The following is a 24,874-nucleotide window of genomic DNA, read 5'->3' on the forward strand; positions in this document are numbered from 1 at the left end:
GATAACAAACTAAAAGACAATTTTTTCTGTGTTCTGCTGATAAGCTCTATTAGCATTTATCAGTTGTTGTGTTGCTAAATCATCTCAGGAACCCCAAGCAGGAGATAAAGTTTATTATGACTCTCATAAATTCAAACCCTAGTAGTATGTTCCACATTACATATTTTTAGCTACAGCGTTTTCTGAAACTTTTCTGTCAATGTTTTACCGAGAACGACTCTTTTAACCAGACTAGAATGATAAAGTGCCTGAAAGTGGTGTTTTTGCCTATGAGGGATCCAGAATGTTTCTTTTCTTTCTTTTCTCCCTCTGGAAGTAGTTAATAGTATCTAACAAATTCTACCTATCAAAAGTAATATTATGATAAGAATTCAGTGTTTTATAGTAGCTCAATGTTAGTGTAGAAGCCTGACTGCAGCCATGCAAACTAAGCAAACACCAGGTCAACGAGAAGTTTAAACAGAAAGAGAGAGAAAAGGAAAAACTTCCCAGTTCCAAATTCCAACTCCTCTGCCTAGTACACCCAGTTACACTGCCTCTTGGAATGTTTCCTGTTTGTCCACAGTCCCCTTCTGACACATTAAGAAATCTTGCAATTTCAATCTACAACAAAGGATTTTTTTTTCCTTTTGGCGTGAAAATAATTATTTCAAAATGCTCATTCTATCCTTTTATTCTTGCATAAACAATAAAAAATACATAATCACATATTGCTGACATATTCTTACTGCAGTGGACCCAATACTTATGCAAGGAAAATTGTAAAATGAATACTAATTCTGAAAGAGTATTTTAATGCAAAGTCTTAGTATCAGCTGCAAAAGGTTTAAGGGCTGAGAAAACCTTTTTTTTATCCAGTTATATAACATGACCTTCAATTAATTTTATGCTGAAGTTAGAAATGATTGACCAAGGCCATATTATGTTGTAGCGATGAAGAATTAGGTAACACTTCTCTATGTTTTCATAACAAGCATAGATACACTCAGTTTATATAAACATATTTCTATCACTTCAATCAGTATCACTGGGTTTTTATAAAGATTAGACGGAAAATATGTGCATTGAAGGGACACCTTCTGAGGTACTGAAATTTGATCAGAGTACAAGTATCAGAGCAGCATAAAGTGAATACCATAGTATTTATAGCTTGAAATTAACTTTACACAAAGGGTAAATAGCTCAGTAGAAATATGATGCCCTGTTCAGAGGACTGTAGACAAACTAGAATTCAGGCATTTCTCAATTCAATTCAGTTTGGGCTCATACTGTACATACTAAAATAAAATCAGGAAAAAAATGTAGATATTAACATAACTAAAACTATAAAGTGAAATTCTGAATAACAATTTAAATAGTAAAACAGTGACGGGTATATATCATTTCTTTAAGAAATGTTGAGGTGAAAAGTAAAACAATCTAAGAAACTATCTCCTCATAAATCCCCTTCTATAATGAATCCTTATCTCCCAGACCTACTTGTTCTATTCAGTTGAAGACTCTTATAATTGTCAAGGTTCTACATTTTAAAACTGTCCTTAACCTTAAGCTACACATTAGTACTAAGCATTTTGGATGATTTTTTGCAATATTATGTTAATTAACATATGAAAAATAAAACTATAATTACAAGTTGGGTTTTATTTTTGCTGAAGCAAGCTATCAATAGGATAAAGATAGCTAAATTACTGGAAAACAAATTCTAAGGATAAACTGCCAATACAAAAAAGAAAAAAAAGGCACGCATATAAAATTATCACACCCATTAGTGCAAATATTAAAGCAACTGGTCCGTAAGAAACTGTGTCTATAAATTTCTCATTCTCAAATATCTCTAAAAAAATATATTTTTGTAATTCGGTGCTTTGTAAAAATTTTGCTATGGTTACCAAGGGGGAAAGGAGGTAGGGAGGAATAAATTGGGAGGTTGGGATTGACACTACTATATATGAAATGGATAACTAATAAGGACCTACTGTATAGCACAGGGAACTCTACTCAATACTCTGTAATGACCTATATGGGAAAAGAATTTTTAAAAGAGTGGATACATGTATATGTATAACTGATTCACTTTGTTGTACAGCAGAAACTAACACAACATTGTAAATCAACTATACGCCAGTAAAAATTAATTAAAAATAAAATAAAATAAATATTGGAGTTTTTTTTAATTTAAATAAAAAATGAACGAATTCACAGAAAATTGTGGTATATAATATCCTGGGGATGGGGGAGATAAGACAATTCTGTGGCTATTCAAGATATATGAACAGTCACTTTTTGTGGAAAGTCCAAAACACAAATGGAAGTGGGGCACACCCATAATCCTCAGGGCCCTGAGAAAGGATCCCTGTATTCTAACCACTGCAACATGGCTTCTGCATCACCCCAACAGCATTTATTTCAGCAAAGCATTTTAACACGGAGCAATGTAGCTTTAGGGATAAATATAATAACTTTGAACATATCTAAGTTGTAGATGAAAATGAAAAATGTGTCACACCTCTATCTAAATAGGATCGGAGGCAGATTTTACCAAATAAATTCTTTCTTCTGAAATCCAAAAGTAGCGTGAGAGCAAAATTCTGACTTAAACAAGTATAATTCTATAACAAGACATTCCGCTATATGCAGTCTGCGTAACAGATAAAAAAATCGTGAAGGATACAAAGCCAGCAGTAGCATGACCCTGCCATTAAGAAAGGCATGTTTTCATTCTCCACGTTAATTTTTAAATGCCTTCATTCTATAAATTAACATTATCAAAAATGACAAAATACTTTAAACTGAAGAGTAACCAAAAATAATAGGTATTAGACTACTAATGGACACCTCTGTAAGAATCACATTCATTTTTCTCCCAAATTAGTGAAACCTGCTTTGAGAAACCTTTTAGTTTGGGGAAATTTTTAAATCGTGGGTGATTTTGAGATTCGAAAAAAAATCGTGGGTAACCTTGAATTCAGCAACTAATTTTCCTATTGTATTGACGAGGCATTGTTACTTATGACATTTGGCAATGAGTTATTTAGAACATTAGAGAAAACCTCAGAAAATCTGAATGAAAATTGCTGGAATAAAAGAGCTAGGATTTTAATCATGTCTGGGGAGTCTTCAGTAGAATTCAGTTAAAGAAGAAAAATATAATTTACTCAGTGGCCACTAACATCCCAATAAAATGTTTAAATCTAATACAAGATTTTAGCTCTGTGGAGTATATCCTCTGCTTACCTAAAAAAAAAAAAAAAAAAAAGCTTTTTCAATTTAAGTTTATTTCCTGTAATAGCATCTGCTCTGCAGATTAAGCACTTTCAGTGACTTTTTTTAAAAGGGAGGAGAACAGAGGAAGAGGAGGGAAAACACCCCATGCTCTTTGAAAAGTCAACCATACGGCAACACCTAATGAAATAACCAGGGAACAACTGGTCCTCTACAGCCTTCCTTAACATCGTCAGGGCTCCAGAACGTCTGAAAGTGTGAGTGTTTTTGGAAGAGATTCCGAGAGAGAGTCTGGGCTCTGGCATGAATCAGCATTTTACGGTCCTAATGTCAAGGTGCAATGACCCCATCACTTTAAAGGCTTGACATGAAAGGGAAACCTCTTGAATCAGCAGGTTGAAGTCTGCAAGACCTCAGAAAGGAATAGCACAGGAATAAATTCCTGTTACTATGAAGCTTCTATAGTTTCATACAGTAACTTTTATTTAAATACTCAGTTTCTCACATCCTAAATAGAATATTTCAACCAAAGCCATTCTTTGATTTGTTTGGTATAATGTCTTTTCTTGAAATTCTCTTGTGATATACATGGAGTATGAAAGCTTAACTACAAAAAATCAATGATAAATTAATTATTCTCACGTATTAAGAGCTACTTCATCCTTTGTAACTTCCAATTGCTTATAATCGAAGATTTACACCCCAGGTTGTAAGGTAGTGTGTTCTGGTACATTTGTCCCCAGTTTTCTTCACACCACAAATTCTCATAATTGCTTAAGAGCATCCAAGTTGATTCTGCTTTTATGAAATTTTGGCATACATTAAAGTGGGTAACTCCAGGCTCTCGTAATTACCTCGACAAAATGACAAAACATGATAGCCCAGCCAATCTATAATTACTCAAAATCTGTAATTATAATATAACTATACAAACACACACACACAAATTCATGCAAAGTGTAATAAAGGTTTACCAAGCACCAATTAATGTGATGAACACAGATACACAATCTCAAAAATTCATGACTAAAATTCAATGATAATAAATATACCTTAAAATAATATCTGAAGGACCTACTGGATAGCACAGGGAACGCTACTCAATATTTTGTAGTAATAATAAAGGAAAATTATATATATATATATATATGAATCGCTTTGCTGTGCACCTGAAACTAACACCACATTGTAAATCAACTCTACTCCCATAAAATAAGTAAATAAATAAGATCTGAAGAGTCAAGGTTAAAAAGCCTTGATTCTTTCTCCAAGGAAAAAGTATACTTTTAGAATTCTCTCTCGTCCAAGAGCATTTATAATCAATGATGTTCCTGAATTTCTTTCCAAATCAAATTCACAAGAAGATTGAAGATAATCTATTTTTAAAATAAAATCGAAGGCACTCTTTTTAAAAGGAATTCGGAGTTATTTTTCAAACATCATTTTAAGTGAGTTTTTCCAAAACAGATGCCATTTACACATATTTCTTCCATCTCTCTAAATGAATGGGTTTACGTTGCTTCAAAAGGCAGTGTGCGCAGCAGTTTTACAAAAGAACAGTATTTCTCCAACATCTCCATCTGCTGGCTTAGAGGAAAAGTAGATTTTATCTGGTGTTTCTTGAAATTTAATATTTTTATAATTTATTGTTATGAAATTGAAATATGAAACTATTAAATTATTTTTAAATAGCCTAATAGCTATTTGTCAAAGTCTTTCAGTAAAAAATAGGAAAGATTTTGAAGAGGACATTTACTATTTAATATTTTTAATTCCAAAGCCCTATGTGATCAAATACTCATGTTCATAGCCCTTTTAGACAGTTTTATGTTGTTTAAAATAAAACAAATTTACTAAAATAAAGTTTTAGTAAATAGTACATTAAGCTTTATTAAAACATTTTAGAATGTAAACATATGTAGTATTCGCCTAAAACCTGCTGTTGATTTTGTTAACCTATACACAACGTGTGGTGTATACACATATGCCAGTATCACATTTATTATTGTCACAAAAATGTTGAGTTACAGTAATAAATTGCTTTTGTAGAAAAACTACTAGAATATCTCCACATCCTCAGACTAAACTTCTTAGACGAGACCCAGCAGACAGTGCACAGGAAAGGCGCAGGCCAATAAGGATTTGAAAACTATTTGAAAGAGCATTGAGGGGAAAGGTTAGGAAAAAATGAATCACTCTAGGAACAGCATTCATTTATTCTCTGACATCTAGAAGACACTCAGCAAATACTGAAGGGGGCAGGGGGGAAGGAAGGAAGGAAAGAATTCTTGAGGTCCATTACTGATTCAACTGTTGAATATCAGATGCTAATTTATTTATTTTTCTGATTTCATGGATTTTCTCATATTGAAGTCTTATGTTTGAGCAACCTTCAGGGAAAAAAAAAAACACCTCACTTTAGTAGGCTCTCTAGCTAATCAGAAAGAAGGAAGAAAGGAAGTGGGGAGGGAGGGGAAAATAAAAGGTGAAAGTAAGAAATTGGAAATCTGTCTTTATTTCCTCAGGTACCCATGGAAACAAATGGGAACAAGTAGGTTCTTCCATTATTCCCACTGTGACTGTGAAAGAGGGAGTGGGAGGGAGTTCAGAGCCTGCACAGTCACTTACCCAGTTCAGAATATAATGACTTCATTTCGTTTGCATAACTTTAACCCATTCCATGGATCCTGCTGGACCCTGAAAGCCCCATCGGCCTCAGCAGTTCCAAAGAAGTCCCTCCATCTCAGGAATACAACCAAAATTAGCAGACTAATATCTTTTCTATTTTGAAATTATATTATTAAGGTTTACAACTCTGCTTTCTTAATATATTAAATTTATACGTTACATTTAGGGTTAAATTTACCCTATGGGATTTTTACGGTTTAACTCGGAGGAAGGACAAGCTACTTTATGAACACTGATTGATGATACACATTTTAATACTGGAGTGAAGAAGCAGAATTCCTTAGATTTCTGGAGGAAATGGAAGAAAGTCGTTTGGGTTTCTATCAACAGATTTGACATTGCTGCTTCCACTTCATATAGGAAAGAATCATGGACTCCCCTGTCTGAGAAGACAAGGAAACAAAGGCTAAGGAGAAAAAGCCTTGAGCACGATTTAAGTGATCAAGACTCATCTTAATAAATTTGATATTAGAGATCTCCATTCATTTCTTGACTGCTAACTTTGTGAGTGTAGTTTATACAAGCATCTCTCTCTCTCTCTCTCTCTCTCTCTCTCTGAAAAGAGGTAAACTAATTTTACATTTTCTATTGCTCTTGGGGAAAAAAAAAAAAAGGATACAAACACTCCATTTCATTTTGCAAACTCTAGATTGTAAAATTCCCAAAGGAATGAAGAAATTGAGTGCCTGGTCGATGAGTTAATGTCAACTCCAGAAAATTCTATTCAATGAGTCTCTCTTCCATACCAGGGCCTCAACTAGCTCTGCTCAGCAATCAGTAAGACTACTTATAACACGGGAGTTCCAGAGACCATGGCTCTGAATTCCCGTGTCGGGAACTTGAAAATGCATTCAATTCTTCACCATCATTTGTTTTACTGTCCTAGAATAATCCATGGAGGAGAAAATTTGGGACCTGGACACATGTAACTTTTTATCTCAGCTCCATTTTCTATGAAAAACAACAAGAAAAAAATCTGTGCAAAATGAAGATCTGATTTTCCCATTTTCTCAGAATTATGGTCAAGCAAATTAAATTGTGTTTTTTTTAAATGAAATCTATCTCTTATTACATGGATATACTCATTCTGTGGAAATGTATGGATTTATATATGTGTTGAATATATGTACAGTTTCTGCCTACATATCTTATTTCAATTAAATTTATATTAAATAAATCTACCCAAAAATACTGAGACTGAGGACCTAAACTAGTCACCTAACCTTACCTAACCATTACTTTTTAGTCTTTACAAAGGCCCAGCACAGTCATTCAGCATTTGGGATGAAGACATATTCATTGCTTTCAGGGGACCTATCTCCTGTGCTCTCAGCCAGGCCCTGGCATGATTTTCACCAATGAGTGAACTTCTCTGTCATTGACCATATTCAAATTCTTTTCACCTTGTTTTAAAAATCTAGATCCTTCCAATAATCATAGTCTTGCCTTAGGTTCATTACTTTCCACAGCATTTTCACACTAGTATACAATTACATACAGTCAGATACGTAGCACAATTGTGTGTCAAACTCACAATTCAGGGGGAAAAAATGGAAACCTGATATCAAATAAAATGAATAATCAAAATCTGATAGGTAAACAGGTCAAGCATAAAAAACCTTCAAAACTTAAACTACAGCCAGTTTCTTTGTATACATACATATATATATATAAATTTTCCAAGATATATATTATTATATTCTTCTATGGAGTTTTTTTTTAACTGCAAATCCACTTAAGCCTCTCTCTCTCTCTTTCCCTCTCTCCCTCTTTCCCTCTCCCTCTTTCTCTCTCCTCCCCACCATGCCCAGTTGCTTTTCTCACTTAGAACCAACATCTGAAGAAAACACACAACACTGAAATCCTCTTAAACAGGTTTTCATAAACAGTTGACTTCTAATCATCTAACAGGACCGTGATGACGACCCCTGCTCTATCGGTCAAAGCCGGTGGTTTCGTTCCTTCATTCATTCGGTGGACGGGAGCTTCAAACCGAGCGGATGCTGTTTCTGACGCTACAGTCAAGCTAACCCATGGGCTCTACGATTAAGGCTTATCACAGAGCAGCGGGACGGCCACCAGCTGCCTGTCTACCGTGGGGACTCCGCGGTCGGCCTTTCTCTGCGGTCATGTTCCGCGGGCTCCTTTGCAAGTAGCCAGAGTGGGAGGGGAGCCATCTGCAAGTCCCCCCGCGAGACTGTCAACTGTGCAGTAAACACTGAGAACGTCAAGTCCGAAAAGAGTCCCCGCAACCCAGTCGGCAGGAAAGGATGCCAGCCGCTGGCAGAGGGCAGGGGGTCCGGGGGCGGCCGCGCCTGGACTCGGGCCCGCCAGCCTTCCCACGGAACCGCGCGGGGACTTAATTGCTTGGGTCCCAGCACTCTGAGGCCTGGATGGAGCTCCGCGGCCGGTCCCCGGACACCGCGCGCCGCGCCGGGACTAGCAGGACGGCTGCGAAGACTAAAATGGCTGGTCGGCGGCTTCTCCACCTTCCGAACTCGGCGCATCCCGCCGCTTTCGGGTCCTCCTCCTCCCGCTGCCTCGGCGGGAGCCCCGCGACCTGCGAACCAGCGCCCCGGCCGGCGAGGGCCCGCGGCGCCCCGGGCACGCTCGCCGCTGCGCTCGGGCCGCAGCTCCCGGGGCCGCGATCCCCGGCCTGCGTCAGCCGCGCCGCGCCCCTCGGGGGGCCTCGGGTGCCGAGCGCACTGCGGGACCGCTGTGACAACGTGTCCCGTCTCGGGGGAGCATACAGGCTCACGGGGTCCGCACGGGGATCCCGAGCGGGGCCTGCAGATTTCAACCCGGGGCCGTGGCGTCTACCCAGCAGCCCGACGGCGCGCCCCGGGGCACCGCGTGCTCGCGGGGCACAGGGGTGAAGGGCTCGCCTTGAAGACTCCAGCTACGCCGGTAGCCCTGCACCCAAGGGCGTCCCCTCACCTCCGACACCCACCCCACCCGAGCCCCAGAGCGCACACTCCCCGCCGCCTTTCGCTGGCTCTTCACCGCCCCCCAGGCCCCAGCCAGCGGGCGTCCGCGCGATCGCCGACACCTTCCCCCGACGCTGCCACACGCACGCGCGCGTGCAGTCACTGCGCCCCGACACGGACACGCAGGAACAGACACACACACCAGCCCGCTTTCCGCGTGCGGCCCCCCGAAAGGACATAAATATTCCTTACTCACAAGCATTGGTGACTGCGAAGCTGTTGGCTACCTCCAAATTGTCGATGTGGGGTGTCAGTCTGAACTCCGAAGTGGAGAACTGAACCATCCCTACCCGAAATGCACTGTATTCCTGATCGGCGCCCCTGGGAAACAGCCCCCCTGCAAAGAACAAACACCAAGCGGGAGGACAGTGTCAGCGCCCGGCGGAAAGCAGGGGAGCCCGCTAGCGCCCGACTGCCCCGGAGCCCCTCGTTCACACTAGCAGGCCGAATAAACACATCCACGGACCCGGGAACCGGTGTGTGTGTGTGCGTGTGTGTGTGCGGGGGGGCGGCAGCATCCTAGGCCGAGGGTCAAGGCACAGGGGGGCCCGAGGACAAGGTGGGTGGCCAGAAACATCCTCCCTCCCTAGTGATCACAAGCTGTGCGTTCAGAACCCCTACAGAACCTGAACAAACCGGAAGATGCTGTGACGGCAGAAGGAATAAAAATCTGGGGGTCATTAATGAGAAGCTCTTTCCCTCTCTTGTATCAGAGGCATAGTCTTCTGCCCTTGCCTCATCTTAAGAAAAACATATATATTCCAGGCAGTTTAAATCTGGAATGCAGTCAAGGTATGACATAAGTCTACATGACATGAATTAATTTGTCCACCGTGAACAAAGATTACCACCAAATTATGCACAATTCAAAAGCAGAGCACAAAGGGTACCTACCTATCTGTATGCTGTTAGAAGAGACACCAAAAATCAGTCCCCACAAAACAGGAGAAAGGAGGACAGATATATGCATAATCTTTTGCATTTCCAAGAAAAGTAGAGCATCCACAAAATACCCTTTTTTCCCCCCTTTTCCTCCTCTTCCTTCTTTGGCCGTTCTCCTCGGCAAATTAGATCCTCTGCATTTTGAGACAGCAATGTAGCACCGAGCTGCTAGAAACCCGACGTGGTGGCAGAGGAATCCCTATTTCCAAGGTCCTGCGGGTGGCTGCCGCCCTGCGCCCGGTCCCCGCTCGCGAAGTCCGGAGACTGGCTGGATGCAGCTTCCAGCAGGCTGCCGCTGTGGTCCCAGCGCCTCGGCACACTCAGCACCCTCCCATGCACTCACACACTCACCCTCGCGCGCTTCTCCCTCTCCCCGCTCTCACACGCGCGCGCGCGCGCACACACACACACGCACACACGCGCACACGCGCACACACACACACACACACGCACGCACGCGAGTCTCAGAGACGGGTCCGGCGCGCGTGCGCGAGTCGCGGCGGGCGGGCGGGCTGCCGGGGCGCCCCTCCCCCCGCGCGCCCCGCGCGCCACGGCGTCGCGCGCGCGGGGCTGGGAGCGCGGCTCGGAGCCGGGGTGCCGCGGCCCCCGGGCGAGACCTCGGGTCTCGCGAGCTGTCGCGCCCACCGGCGCTCGCCTTTCAGCACCGCGGACAGCGCCCCCGCTCCCGCCTGCGCGGCGCGGCGCGGCGCTACCTTTGTGCCGCCGCGGCAGCTGCGGCGCCGCGAGCTGCTCCAGCACGGACCGGACGCGGCAAAGCCCGTTTCCGGCTGCCGTGCGAAGCCGAGTGGCTCCGTGCTGCTGGCGGTGAAGTGTTCTCTCACCAGGCCCTGCTGCCGTACGATACAAGCAATTCTGATTTTTATCTTCCAGAGCCTGTAAAACCCTCCTAGCAATAGGGAAACGCTGCCTGCCACCGCACCTGATCCACCAGGAAAGCAAGCGAGCAAACAAAACACCCATGAGGAGGGGTTCCAAAACTGTCAACTTTAGCTAAATGGGAGGTAGCCAGGATCCAGGGAAAACCCCGAGGTCTATCTTTAAAGGCCAAAGCCGCACAGGAGAAGATCGAGACTGAACCTTTGAAATACTTTGCATGGAAATCCCATCTTTACACTGTGCCCAGCCTGCTGCGTGCGGGTCCCTCTCGCAGCTTTCACTGCAGACTTCCCCCCCTTCCCCCCCAACCCCGTCGTAGAGACATGTGTAGTCTTGGCTCCGTAGAAGTATGTCTTTACACAGCTTGAAAGCAGACGACTCCGTTTCAAGGAAAGCTTCGTAGGATAAAGAAATTAAAAGATGAAGCAAGTCTGGAAAGGCCGCTGAGCTGCACACCCTTTCCCAGAGACTGAGTTAGAAACCGGCTGCTGCATCGCGTTTTGGTCGCGAGTTTTGAAAATATCACCGGCCAAAGAAAGTAAACTAAGCTCTCACCCCTTTGAACCCGCGAACTGGAGACCACTGGAGAAGAAAGATGACGCAAGGGATTAGAAGTTTGTGGGGAGGGGCATGGTGGGCAGGATGGAAGCCTGGACTTAAGTGTGGGAACTTACGGGCCTCACACTGCCTGCCAAACTGATGCCTGGGACCTGCTGTGGCAGAAATTCCTCACTCCGTCTATGGCTTTTGCGGTTTAAATGAAGAAATCAAGGACGACTGAGTACAAGTGACTGTTTCCAGAAGGCGGGAGATCGGAGCCCACGATACGGAAGGCGTAGCCTGGTAATATGTCAGAACGCCAAGAGTTAGTCTATCGTGCTGCTATCCTGGGCACTCGTCCCATGAATATCATTCGTACAGCCTCCTTGTTGACCTTGTAGGGTCTCATACTTGACCCTTAATCACTTTGGGCCTCAATTTTTTTAAAAAAACGAGAAAGATGAGCAAAGCGGCCTCTATGGCTCTCTAATCCTGTAATCCTGATTTCAGATCATGGTCTTTCCCTGTTTTTGATTTTCGGTATGTTTTCCTAAGCCAGGAAGTAAAAATATCCATAATCAATTATCAAGTTTTTTTATACTACAGGTAAAAATACCTCCCAATTTTGTCACCGAGAATTTATTTTAGTCCGTTAATAAACACTTCTCTGCATATAACAGGTGTTGTGAGTCAAAATGCATTTAGCCTTTTAAAAAATTTAAAAAGAATAAAAATGGTAAGGAGGACATAAATAAATATATATCCAAGTTTACAATATAAACAATAATTAAATACATCTTATCTATTCAATCACTAGTTGTGATGGAAGACACCAAAATGATTTGAATTATTCTCTAAAATATTTTTAATGGGTAAAAGAATGAATAACAGCTCAGGGCAAAATAAAAAATACTTTTTTCAGCCATATTTTTTCTTCATTCAATTTTTTTCCACAAGAAAAACTTCAACTTCATGCCGAGTAACTAGGAATGAAAGAAGAGAGAGAGAGAGAAAGTTAAATGTGGATAATTGGTCATGGTTGAAGTATGGGTCAATGTAAATTAATTTTTTTTTTAAAGAGGACTTTTTAAAAACTATTTTCATCTTAATCTATTTTAAAGTCAGGCGAAAAGATGGACTCAAAATGGACTGAATTACATTCTATAAAAACAAACAATATAAAATAAGAATTTGCTGAATCATAGAAGCACCTTTCCTAGTAAATCATATGTAATAACTCAAGGCAAGTATTACTGTTTAGTGACCAATTATAATTCATGTATAAAATGGAAATAATTTTAGTAGGCATGCCTTGTAATTCAACTGTTTTTCTGTTAATGTGCCTTTCACAAGGCATGTACGTTTGGCATCATATATAGATACATCTCCTGCAGTATTAGCATCACTGTACTTATATTATCATTCATGGAACTTTTTCAAATTCACTATAACATTTATTACATAACATTTTTCAGGCATAGAATACTGTCAGTATCAATGTGATAAATTTAAATTGGCCGAAGGAAGTGGTTATGCAAATAAATGAAAAATACTGCAATTTATTTTTAATACTTAGAAACTCTGTTTCAAGAAAATACCTCAAATTGATCAGTAATAAAATCAAATTTGAAATTTTCAAAACTACCAGGAATACAATTGAATATAAAAGCGTGCTCAAAGAAACAGTTTGCTAGTTTCTGCCCTCTGCTGTTCAATTTTGGTAATTATCTAAAATGTAAGCGTTTCTGAAGCAAGGATAAAATTACAGTAAAAACGGAAGAAATAAAAATATTATCCATTCTGTCATTTGTTCGTTTGCTCGGTCGCTTTTACTGTTGCTGTTTTGTGTGTATGTTTAAATATAACTTTAGCATTAAGGCTAGAAATAAATATTATACATAAAATCTTCATTTCTGTTTTACTCAGTCTTTGTTTCAATATAGGAAATAATCATTTTCTTTTTAAATCTGGTTTGCAATGCTTAAGATTTTATATATGCGTACATATTCTGTGAAGTTTCAATTTGTGTTCCGTAATGAAAAAGCATCAAGGAAAGTCGTTATATGTGTGAGGGGTGGGACAGGGGCAGGGGGGTGACAGCTTTGAAATGACTGGCAGAGCCTATTTTAGCTGAATTCGTTACCAAAACTGGATTATAAATGTCAATACCCTAGTTTCCCGTGATGAAGCTTCAATAAGATGAAGATCATCACCTGCCTTCCTATCGATCCCCTGGAACCGTGAACATGTAGGCTATCGGAAAGGCTTGGACGCAGATGCTGCAGAAGGATCTGGGTTCCAAACTTGAGACATTATTGGCTGAGACAGAGAAAATAAAAAGAAGAAAAAACACGAGGATTTTAATCACTCAGGACAGTAAATAGAAAAAGATATTCATTCCGGGGAGTTTCAGTTCTTCAATTAAAGATAAAGATAAATATTGATATAAGTAGTTATTCAGATGGAAACAATATTGATTATTCTTTTCTTTTGTGACACACTTGATCATTGATTGAATAAAATCAATTTATATGACTCAAAACATATATCTAAAGTTAAGCTTTTGTATATTTTTAAAAATGAACTTAGAATGAAGTCCAAAAATGGAAAGAATAAGTGAAGGTTTCATTTTGTTTTCTTTAAGGGCTCTGATTACATGGATTTTAATTAATTTTACCCCAATTAATAGCAATCCTATAGCAGAAATATTTATTGGAAAAGTGTTTCAATCCATTAATTAATTCAACAAATTAAACGGGACAAGGATATTCTAAATAATGAGCTTGACGTAACAGTGGATAAAACGTGGGTACAACAGAAGCTTTCCTCAAGAAGTTTCCAGACTTCATTCAAGTAACCAAATGGTTAGGACCATGTGAGAAGGGCAGTCAGAAATGAAATAAATAGGCATATGATTAAGAAATATAACAAGGCAAAAGCAAAACTTATTATGCACATTATATCTTGGAGCTCAGGGCAGAGGAAAATCACTAAAGGCTGACACCTAAATTGAGTCAAGTAGAGATTAACCAGATGAAGGTTGAGATGTAGGTAAACAGAACACTTCTTTTTTTCATTATTTTTTAGCTTTATTTAAGTATAATTAACAAATAAAATAGAAATTAAAGTATAAAATGTGATTATTTGATACACGTATACATCATTGTGCAAGGATTATCCCCATCAAGTTAATTAACACATTCATCGCCTCACAGTTTTACCCTTGTTTGTTTGTAGGAACATTTCAGTTCTATTCGCTTACTAAATTTCAATTATACAATACTGTGTTATCAACAATAGTCACCGTGTTATACACTAGATCCTCAAACCTTATTCACCTTACACCTAAAAGTTTGAACCCTTTTACCAACTTCTCCCTTCCCTGACCCCCACCTCAGGCAACCACTTTTCTATTCTCTGTTTCTGTAAGTATGACTTTTTAAAAAAAATTTTCACATATAAGTGACACCATGCAGTATTTGTCTTTCTCTTCCTGGCTTATTTCACTTAGCATAATGCCCTGCATGTCCATGTATATTGAGGCTGAATAATATTCCACAGTGGAATATATATATATATATAAAAAATATACATAGTACATAATATATATTATATATATGTATCACATTTTCTTAATCAATTCATGCATTGACAGAGATTTAGGTTGTTTCCATACCTTGACTCTTATGAATAATGCTGCAGTGAACATAGGAGTACAGATATCTCTTGGAGATGATGCTTTCATTTCCTTTGAGTAGAACCCAGAGGTGGGATTGCTGGATCATATGGTAGTTCTATTTTTAATTTCTTGAGTAAACTCCATACTGTTTTCCATAGTGGCTGCACCAACTTGCATTCCCACCAACAGTATACAGTAATTCACTTTTCTCCACATCCTTGCCAGCATTTGCTATCTCTTGTCTTTTTAATAATAGCCATCCTGAAAGGAGAAGTAATATCTCATTGTGATTTTTGATTTGCATCTTTTTGATAATTAATGATATTGAGCACCTTTTCATGTACCAGTTGGCCATTTGTGTGTCTTCTTTGGAAAAATGTCTATTCAGTTCCTTTGCCCATTTTTAATTCAAGTTATTTGTTTTTATGCTATTGTGATAAATTCCTTATATATTTCAGATATGACCCCTTATCAAATATAAGAATTGCAAATATTTTCTGCCATTCCGTAGGTTGCCTTTTCATTCTGTTGGTGGTTTTCTTTGATGCACAGAAGCTTTTTAGTTTGATATAAGCCTACTGGTTTATTTTCGCTTTTGGTGTCAAATCCAAAAAAAATCATTGCCAAGACCCATGTCAGGGGGCTTACCCCCTATGTTTTCTTCTAGGACTTTTATGGTTTCAGGTTCTATGTTCAAGTCTTTAATTCATTTTGAGTTGATTTTTGTGTATGGTGTAAAATTGGGGTCCAATTTCATTCTTTTGCATGTGACAATCTGGTTTTCTCAACACCATTTATCGAAGAAACTATCATTTCCTGATTGTATAATCTTGGCTCCTTTATCAAAAACTAATTTGTCATATATACATGGGTTTATTTCTCTATTCTGTTCCATGGATTTGTCTGTTTTTAATGTCAATAACACACTGTTTTGGTTTCTAAAGCCTTGTGATATAGTTGGAAAGCAGAGAGTCTGCCTCTAGCTTATTTCTTCTTTTTCAAAATTGTTTTGGCTATTTGTGGTCTTTTGTGATTTCATACAAATTTTAGGATCTTTTTTTCTATTTCTGTGAAAAATGCTATTGGAATTTTGATAGGGATTGCACTGACTCTGTAGATGGCTTTGAGTAGTGTGGACATTTTGACAATATTAATTCTTCTATCCATAAATGCAGAATAACTTTCCATTTATTTGGGTCTTCTTCGATTTCTTTCATCAATATCTTATAGGATTCAGTGTATAGTATTTTATTCTTTTTGATCCTATTGTAAATGTATTGTGTTCTCAATTTCTTTTTCAGATAGTTCATTGTTGGTGTACAGAAATGCAACTGATTTTTGTATGTTGATTTTTTATTCTGACACTTTAATGAGTTTATTAGTTCTAACAGTTTTTTGGTGAAGTCTTTAGGGTTTGCTATATACAGTAACTTGTCATCTGCAAAGAGAGACAATTTTACTTCTTCCTTTCCAGTTTGGATGTCATTTATTGCTTTTTCTTACTTAATTGCTCAGGCTAGGATTTCCAGTACTATGCTGAATAGAAATGGTGAGAGTATGCATCCCTGTCTTGTTCCTGATCTTAGAGAAAAAGCTATCGGCTTTTCACCATTGAGTATGATGTTAGATGTGGGCTTGCCATATATGGCCTTTATTATGTTGAGGAACATTCCCTCTATACCCAATTTGTTGAGAGTTTTTATCATGAAAAGAATTGAATTTTGTCAAACGTTTTTCTATATCTATTGATAATTTTTATCCTTCCATTTGTTAATGTGGTATTTCATACTGATTGATTTGCAGATGTTGAATCATCCTCACATCCTTGAAATAAATCCTGCTTGATTATGGTGTATGATCCTTTTAATGTACTATTTAATTAGCTTTGCTAATATTTTGTTGAATTTTTAAATTTTTAATTTTATTTATTTTTTTTTATAAATAAGCATGTTCTTATTAGTTATCTATTTTATACATATTAGTGTATATATGTCAATCCAAATCTCGGGGCAGGAGGTGGTGGTGGGATGAATTGTTGAATATTTTTTAATGAATGTTCACCTGGAATATTGGTCTGAAATGTTCTTTTCTTGTAGTGCCCTTGTCTGGATTTGATATCTGGCCTCATTAAATGAGTTTGGAAGTGTTCCGTCCTCTTCTGATTTTTAGAAGAGTTTGAGAAAAAATTGGTATTAACTCTTCTTTAAATATTTGGTAGAATTCACCAGAGAAGCCATCTTATCTTGTACTTTTCTTTGTTGGTTCAACCTCTTTACTAGTAATTGACTAGCCTCTTACTAGTAATTGGTCTGTTCAGATCCTCTATTTCTTCATGGGTCCATCTTTACGCCCACTATCTTGAACTCTCTGTCAGGTAAGTCGCATATCTGCATTTCACTAAGATCTGTTTCTGGAGATTTATCCTGTTCTTTCGTTGGGAATGTATTCCTCTGTTTCTTCATTTTCCTTGACTCTGTGTGTTGGTCTCTGCACATTAGATAAAACGGCCGCCTCTCCCAGTCTTGACAGAGTGGTCTCGTGTGGAAGATAAACCTTGTCAATCAGCCTGGCCCGAGCTCCGGTTTGTCTCTGAAACGTTTGTGATTGTCCAAGGCACCGTCTTCATTCTTATTTGTTCTAGCAGTTGAGAACATGCCAAGACCTGTCAGTGTCCCAAAGGGGAGAATTGTAGTCTGCACCTAGAGATGCAGGCTGATTGGAAGGTGGGTCCTCAGACAGCAGCTGGCATAGTAAGTAATTAAGGCCCTTCCAGGGGTAAACTTGGAGATGGGTGTTTTTCCTGCTCTCCCTCTGTGCTGGACCGGGTGTAAAGCCACAGAGGAATGGGGAGGGTGCTCCTGTACCCATTAAGACCTGCTTCTTTATGAATGCAAGCTTCTGATAGCAAGGCTATCAGAGCTGGTGATCCTGGGGCCTGTCCCTTAGGCAGCAGCCCCAAAGCTGGGGGTCCAGACGTGGACAAGATCCTTCTAGGGGGATACTGGCAACTTAGCAACTTAGAGAGGACTGGAGGGATAAAACAGGGGAGGTGTCTGCTTAGCTTCCCCAGTCTCCAGGGAGGACGTTGGCCAACCCCTAGATGCGTGCTAAGTCAGAAGCCTAATCCTCAGATAGCAGCTTTTTTTAAATTGCAGTGTCATTGATTTGCAATATTTTATTAGCTTCAGGTGTGCAACAGAGTGATTCAATATTTTTATAGATTATAATCCATTTAAAATCATTATAAAATCTTAGCTATATTCTCTGTTGCTGTACAGTATATCCTTGAGGACTCAGTGGGTCCCTTTCATTTTTGCCTGCTTCCTCTGTGCGGAGCCCTGAGGGGGAGAACCACAGAGGCCTCCTATGTTGCCATCTTGCTTGACCCCAAGAACACCTCATTTAAGTGCAGTCCCATCAGGACAGGCATAAGTGCGATCCAGGAATTACACACAGTGCAGTGTTTGTAGGATGGGAAGTGTGAGACAAGGGGAAACAGGAATAAGCCAGACCATGGCAAGAAATATGTAGCTTATCCAATAGGAAAGGGGAATCATTTGAGAGTTTTAAGTAGAGAGGTGAGTTCTTAAGATTTGCATTTAAATGGAACACTCTGGAGGCTGTGGGGAGAATGTATTTATGGGGAAACATTGAATGTAGGGGAGTGGGTAAATGGCTGTATTCCTGGTGGGGCTGACTGGATTAAGAGAGTGAGACGTGCAGAGAGGAAGGAAAGGTTGGTTTCAGGAAGTATTCAGTAGAACTCGTCAGTGAACTTGTACGTGCTGGAGATACAGGTGATGAAGAGACGAAGTTGACTCCCAGGACAGGAGGCTGAGGGCCCAGGAAAATGCTGCCTCATCTCAGGACGAGCTGTAGAGAATCCGGGAAGCACGCGAGGTGGTCTGTTTACTCTCTAATGTGTTGGGTTCACAGGGTCTGTGGGACACACCCTCTCCAGATGTTGTGTCAGCACTTGACAATGATTCTGAAACTCGGGGAAGAGGTCTCACACAGAGGTTAACGTCAAGAACTATCATCATTTGGTGTTTCATATGATAGTTACTATTTCTTTAAAAAGGCAGTTAAAGTAAAAAAATCTAAAACAGAGAAGACATATGCATACCTTAAAAATCCTGCTTTCGTTTCATACTGATAAACATAAAACCTTTCCTCTTATTGGAAGAGGAACCAGGCCGTTACCTTGAACACGGCTCTACTGAATAGTTTCCCATTTCAGTCTGTTTAAAGTGGGACGAGAATTTAAGAGTATCTGTGGAGAAATCTTAACACTAAATCTTTTTCCACTTTTAGGGTTTTTCTAATATTATAGGATAGTCTCACTCACTCCTAACCAGAATCAAATGTTGTGCCTGTTTGCATGACTGACCCTTTCCAGAACATTCGACAGAGTTTTCAACAATTCTCCTTTCACATGGTGTCAATTTAGAAGGTATTTTAACTAAATTATGTAATCACAATATCAAATTCAACTGTCATAGAATGTTTTCTTTTTTTTTTTTTAATACATTTGGCTTTCAGTCAATGGGTGACAGCAGAAATTAGAAGGGCAAGCTGCTAGCCAAAAGTATTCAGCAGGCCTCCCCTGTGGTTCTCCTATCATGTAAGAGGGGACAAAAAGGAGAAGAAAAGAAACAAATAAATAGCTTACACCATAGCCACAACCATTTTCCAATCTGCAGATGGTTACAAGATTTAAATATGTGACCGCAGCCACCTTCTTCAAGCACCGGCTCCATTTCCACATTATTTTGTCAGCGCTTCAGCTAGACGGAAGTCTTTCCTTGGTGTATGGGATCCAAACCTTCATGCCTGCAGGATCTGAGTCCCTCATGGTCTTTTCTTTTGGGGATTTCTAGAGTTGTGTCTTGCCTGAATACTGGACGAGAGAACACAAGAAGCACTGCAGTGGACTGTTAATCACGTCTCCTCCATCGCATGTCCATCTCCTCTCCCCTGGTTCGGGTCACGCCATTTCTACTTCACAGTGGTACACTGCTGTGCGCGGACAACCTCGTGGTTCAGTGGGTCACATGACGTCACTTCTTTAGGATGGGGATAGTGGGTCATAGAATCATGTCAAATCCTCTGGACGGAAGCCCAGTCCCAGTGCCCAGTGGAAAGTCAGAAGCTACTTTTGAAATGGAAAGTAGTTGGCAGCAGCGGGGAGCAAGGTTTTACTTCAAACCCTAGGCATCTGTGCTGTGATTCCCTTATTAGAGTTTCCCACAGTCTATGTCAGCAGCCGTCTGCCCCAGACACTTCAAATACCACTGGGTCTACTAGGTCTCAAGACTCAGGTGTCAGCCTGCTCTGCAGTCTGAAACTGCTGTTGTAGTTTATTTCTTTGGGTCCAACCGGCAGCCTCGTAGGTGAGCACCAATAAACGTGACAGGGCAGCAATCCCAAATGTGGTGCACATTGCCTGCAGAATGCAAACAGGTCTACCAGACTTTGTTTCTTTCTGTGTGATAGGTGCTGAGAGGTACAGCCAACCTCAGATCAATGATGCTTAAAAAACTTTACCTGGGGCTTCCCTGGTGGCGCAGTGGTTGGGAGTCCACCTGCCGATGCAGGCGACGCGGGTTCGAGCCCCGGTCCGGGAAGATCCCACATGCCGCGGAGCGGCTGGGCCCGTGAGCCATGGCCGCTGAGCCTGCGCGTCCGGAGCCTGTGCTCCGCAACGGGAGAGGCCACAACAGTGAGAGGCCCGCATACCGCAAAAAAACAAAACAAAACAAAACAAAAACAAACAAACAAAAACTACCCAATTAACAGCCCGAGGAGACCTGGGGAAACACTGTTTACACTGTTGAGATCAGTTTTTAGGGGATTGGTTCCCTTGCTACCTTTCCAATGTGACCAAACTAGAAATTAGTCTGATCTTCTGAAATTAATTTCTTAGACGTAACTTTATTAACAGGTGTACAATCCTAGCTTAGTACTTAGACATGAATTTGCAATTGTTTTCAACACTGACTAATAAGAAGTGTAAAAAACATTACCCTCTGGTAGCTTTTCTTTTTTCTGGAATATAACGAACATAATCTATGCAAAGCTTTTTAAATGGGGCAGTTGTCCTAAGGAGTTCTAACTCAAATAATATTAAAGAATGAATAGTCTAAATTTAGAAACTATCACATGGAGAGTAACAAGAGGATAGAGTACCTGGATGGGATTGTGCAAATGCCCACGTCTGATTATCAGGTTGACTTAAATTATTTATATATTCAAAGTTTTATTTTTATTGCTCAGTTACCTTTTAATACATTCAACAAATATTTATTGGTCATGTAAATGCTGAGTACTAGAGAAATTGAGGGTTTTTTTAAAAAATTAATTAATTAATTTATCTTTGGCTGCGTTGGGTCTTTGTTGCTGCGCGCAGGCTTTCTCTAGTTGCGGTGAGCGGGGGCTACTCTTCGTTGCGGTGCATGGGCTTCTCATTGCAGTGGCTTCTCTTGTTGCAGAGCACGGGCTCTAGGCGTGTGGGCTTCAGGAGTTGTGGCACGTGGGTTCAGTAGTTGTGGCTCATGGGCTCTAGAGCACAGGCTCAGTAGTTGTGGTGCACAGGCTCAGTAGTTGTGGCTCACGGGCTTAGTTGCTCCACGGCATGTGGGATCTTCCCGGACCAGGGCTCAAACCCGTGTCCCCTGCACTGGCAGGCGGATTCTTAACCACTGCGCCACCAGGGAAGTCCTGAGAAATTGAGGTTAATGTGATAGTTTTTGCCTTCAGAAAGCACACATTCTAGTGAGAGAGAGAGACTCCTGCTTTGAGTGGATAAGGTGTTATTGAAAAAAAGGGGAGGCATGATTCTCATGACAGGGAAGATAAATCTGTTTTTCCACAGAGACCTGTGGAAGTGGATCTACAGCTAAGGAAAGGCAGAGACAGCTAGATTACACTTATTTTTTTTAAAAGGAGGAGAATTGAATTTCCAGAAGACACCCAATATAAGTGGCCCAGAAAACAGACGCAAAGAAACACAGCACAGCAGGAATCAGGATCCTACAGAGGAGATGGTCAGAAATTCATGGGAAAAAGGACATAAAGTACTTACTAAGAAATGAAGATCTAATATTCCAAGTTAGCTTGTCTTGCTAGGCTGTAACCCTCTTCCTTACCCTAACATTCCATGAAACCTTGCTGTGAGGAAAAGTTCCACTTCTGCATCAGCAGAGAGCAGAGCAAAGTTACTGCCAGGATTTTGGATATTCAGAGGAATATCTACAGCCCTGTCCCACATTTTAGAAAAAATATTTTTTCAAAGGGGAAAAAATTTAAATAACTATTGGAGACTGAAGGCTACAGAAAATTTTAATCAATTTTAATATGGCAGTACTTAAGTTCTTATTATACCTGAATGGGATGGGAAGGAATAAAAGTTTCCTTTTCTAAAAAGAGTTATTTGGTTGCTAAGTACATGAAGTTTTATGCAAATAGCAACAACAAAAACTCAGTTCCAACTGTCTTAAAAATAAGCTAAATATATCAATTCATAGAACTATAATCCCAGAGTTACAGTAGGATTTGATTGACCCAATCACTCTGATTTTCTTTCAATCAGTTTTAGTCTAAGATTAAGATGAAGTCTCCTCTCTCTCTCTTCTTTTTTAGATTCCTTATATAAGTGACACCATATGACATTTGTCTTTCTCATTCTGAATTACATCACTTTGTTTAATAATCTCTAAATCCACCCACGTTGCTGCAGATGACATTATTTCATTATTTTTTATGGCTCAGCAATATTCCATTTTATGTATGTACCATATCTTCTTTATCCACTCATCTGTCGATGGACAGTTTAGTTGCTTCCATGTCTTAGTTATTATAAATAGTGCTGCTATGAACATAGGGGTGCATGTACATTTTCAAATTAGAGTTTTCTCCAGATATATTCCCTGGAGTGGAATTGCAGCATCATATGGTAATTCTATTTTTAGATTTCTGTGGAAACTCCATACTGTGCTCCATAGTGGCTGTATCAATTTACATTCCCACCAACAGTGCAAGAGGGTTCCCTTTTCTCCACACCCTCTCCAGCATTTATTGTTTGTAGATTTTTTGATGATGGCCATTCTGACCAGAGTGTGAACTTATTTACAAAACAGAAATAGACCCACCCACATAGAAAACAAACTTATGGTTACCAAAGGGGAAAGGCGGGGCGGGGGGTGGGGAGGGATAAATAAGGAGCTTGGGATTAACATACACACACTCCTATACATAAAATAGACAACCAACAAGGACCTACTGTATAGCACAGAGAAGTATACTCAATATTTTGTAATAAGCTATAAGGGAAGATAATCTGAAAAATAACCATATATATATATGTCACATTCCTTCACACCAGAAACTAACACAACATTGTATATCAACTATACTTCAGTTAAGAAAAAAAAATGAATTCTTCTCATGGAGGTAGCAACTGGTGTTTCCAGCTGAAAAGAAAGCAGTTTCCTTGCCGCTTTCCAAAAAGACATGCTAAGATTTGAGGTTTATCCTAACCAGCTTGCTGAGGTCACATTCCAGCTTTAACCCAATGCCTGTGTCTGGAAGGAAGAAATAACAGAGGTTGGATCTGGGACCCACCATTACAGCCAGGAGTTAGTGGATCTGTGGGTGCCATTACCAGTGGGAAGGAGGGAGAAAGGAGAGCTGGCGCAGAGACCAGCCTGTCCATCAGAGAGCATAAATATGGGAGAATAAGGGTAATTCTAATCAAGGAGAAATTTTATGACTTTATACAGAAACATGCTTTCTCTCATCTTAGAAACATTTACACTGATTCGATCACTTAAGTAGAATTTGCTATGACTATAGCCTTCTGTTCACTTCAAAGGCTATTCCTGCAACATTGTATAAATTCCAGTAACACTATAAACTCCTTTGAAACAGCATCATTTGCTGCCACATGTACAGCTTGAGAAAAGTTCAAGGCCGTGAAAGTGCTTTGAGGCACAAATTAACCCTCAACTGCCCTGAATGCCCTCTCTGTTCCCAGCAGTTTTATAACATCATAAATATTTATGTATCTGATACCACTAATGAGTTCCATAAAAGAATTTCTGGCCCACAAACATACTAGTTCAGACTCCTTTGGGCAGCATTAATTAGGTATTTTATGTGACTGTGCTAGAAAACATCGTAGTTGGATAGCTATGTTTAAAAATTAAAAAACAAAATTTTATACAGTCATAACAGAAAGACAGAGTTTTGTTTTTGTTGTCGGTTAGATTTTGTCTGTTTGCTTCCCCGCACCCGGCATGAAAACAGAGCCATGTCTGACTGGTTTAGTACCAATGACAGATTTTTGCTGCTCTGTATCCTGTACGGAGGAACACATTAAATTTGCAACCAAAAAACGTTTTTCAGATGGTGACATGAAAGCAAACATTCCAGTTCGAGTACACTTCATTTCACCTATGGATCAAAGCTACTCACTGAAATAAGGAAATCAACCACCTGAAGTTTTGAAAGTTAATTGTAAATTTGCACAATCTGTCTAGTTCATTATTAATTTTGGAAAAGTACTTCTGCCAGGTTAGACACAAAAGCCTCATTCAGATGTGCCGTTAACCTTCCTTTTCACTGGAAGGCATCGCAGAGCGGACGTTAATGACAAGAAGTCTTTTGTTCTCGTCTTATAGAAGAATCCTGAAGAATGAGAACTATTTTCTTTCTCTCCCCGCCAACCCCCTTTGAAATGTTTTGCTGGGTTTTGAGTCCTAGAGGCAGATGGATGTCTTTACCCTAGGGTCAGGTTTAATGGGTTTCGGATTAAATTGTTATACACTGAAGGGTGGAAAATTAAGGCTGAAAATGTCTAAACCACTAGACAATTTCTCTGACGTGAAGGGTAGAGATGGGTGTTTTGTTTGCTTTGGAC

The 24,874-nt window shown here is 40.1% G+C and overlaps 1 protein-coding gene across 2 annotated transcripts in view; it reads right to left on the minus strand.

Annotated features, from left to right (window-relative positions):
• The window catches only part of GRIA2 (glutamate ionotropic receptor AMPA type subunit 2), a 149,011-nt gene extending 138,892 nt beyond the window's left edge, over positions 1-10,119 (minus strand). For both annotated transcript variants that reach the window (XM_079921036.1, XM_079921035.1), the window contains exons 1-2: positions 9,792-10,119; positions 9,094-9,234 (exon numbers count right to left, since the gene is read on the minus strand). In XM_079921036.1, coding sequence (XP_079777162.1) covers positions 9,094-9,234; positions 9,792-9,879 — 229 coding nt within the window. In that variant the 5' untranslated portion in view covers positions 9,880-10,119. The remainder of the gene's footprint in view (positions 1-9,093; positions 9,235-9,791) is intronic.
• Between the last annotated feature and the right edge of the window lie 14,755 nt (positions 10,120-24,874).

This window comes from Stenella coeruleoalba (genome assembly GCF_951394435.1).
Source record: "Stenella coeruleoalba genome assembly, chromosome: 4".
Classification (NCBI taxonomy): Eukaryota; Metazoa; Chordata; class Mammalia; order Artiodactyla; family Delphinidae; genus Stenella; species Stenella coeruleoalba.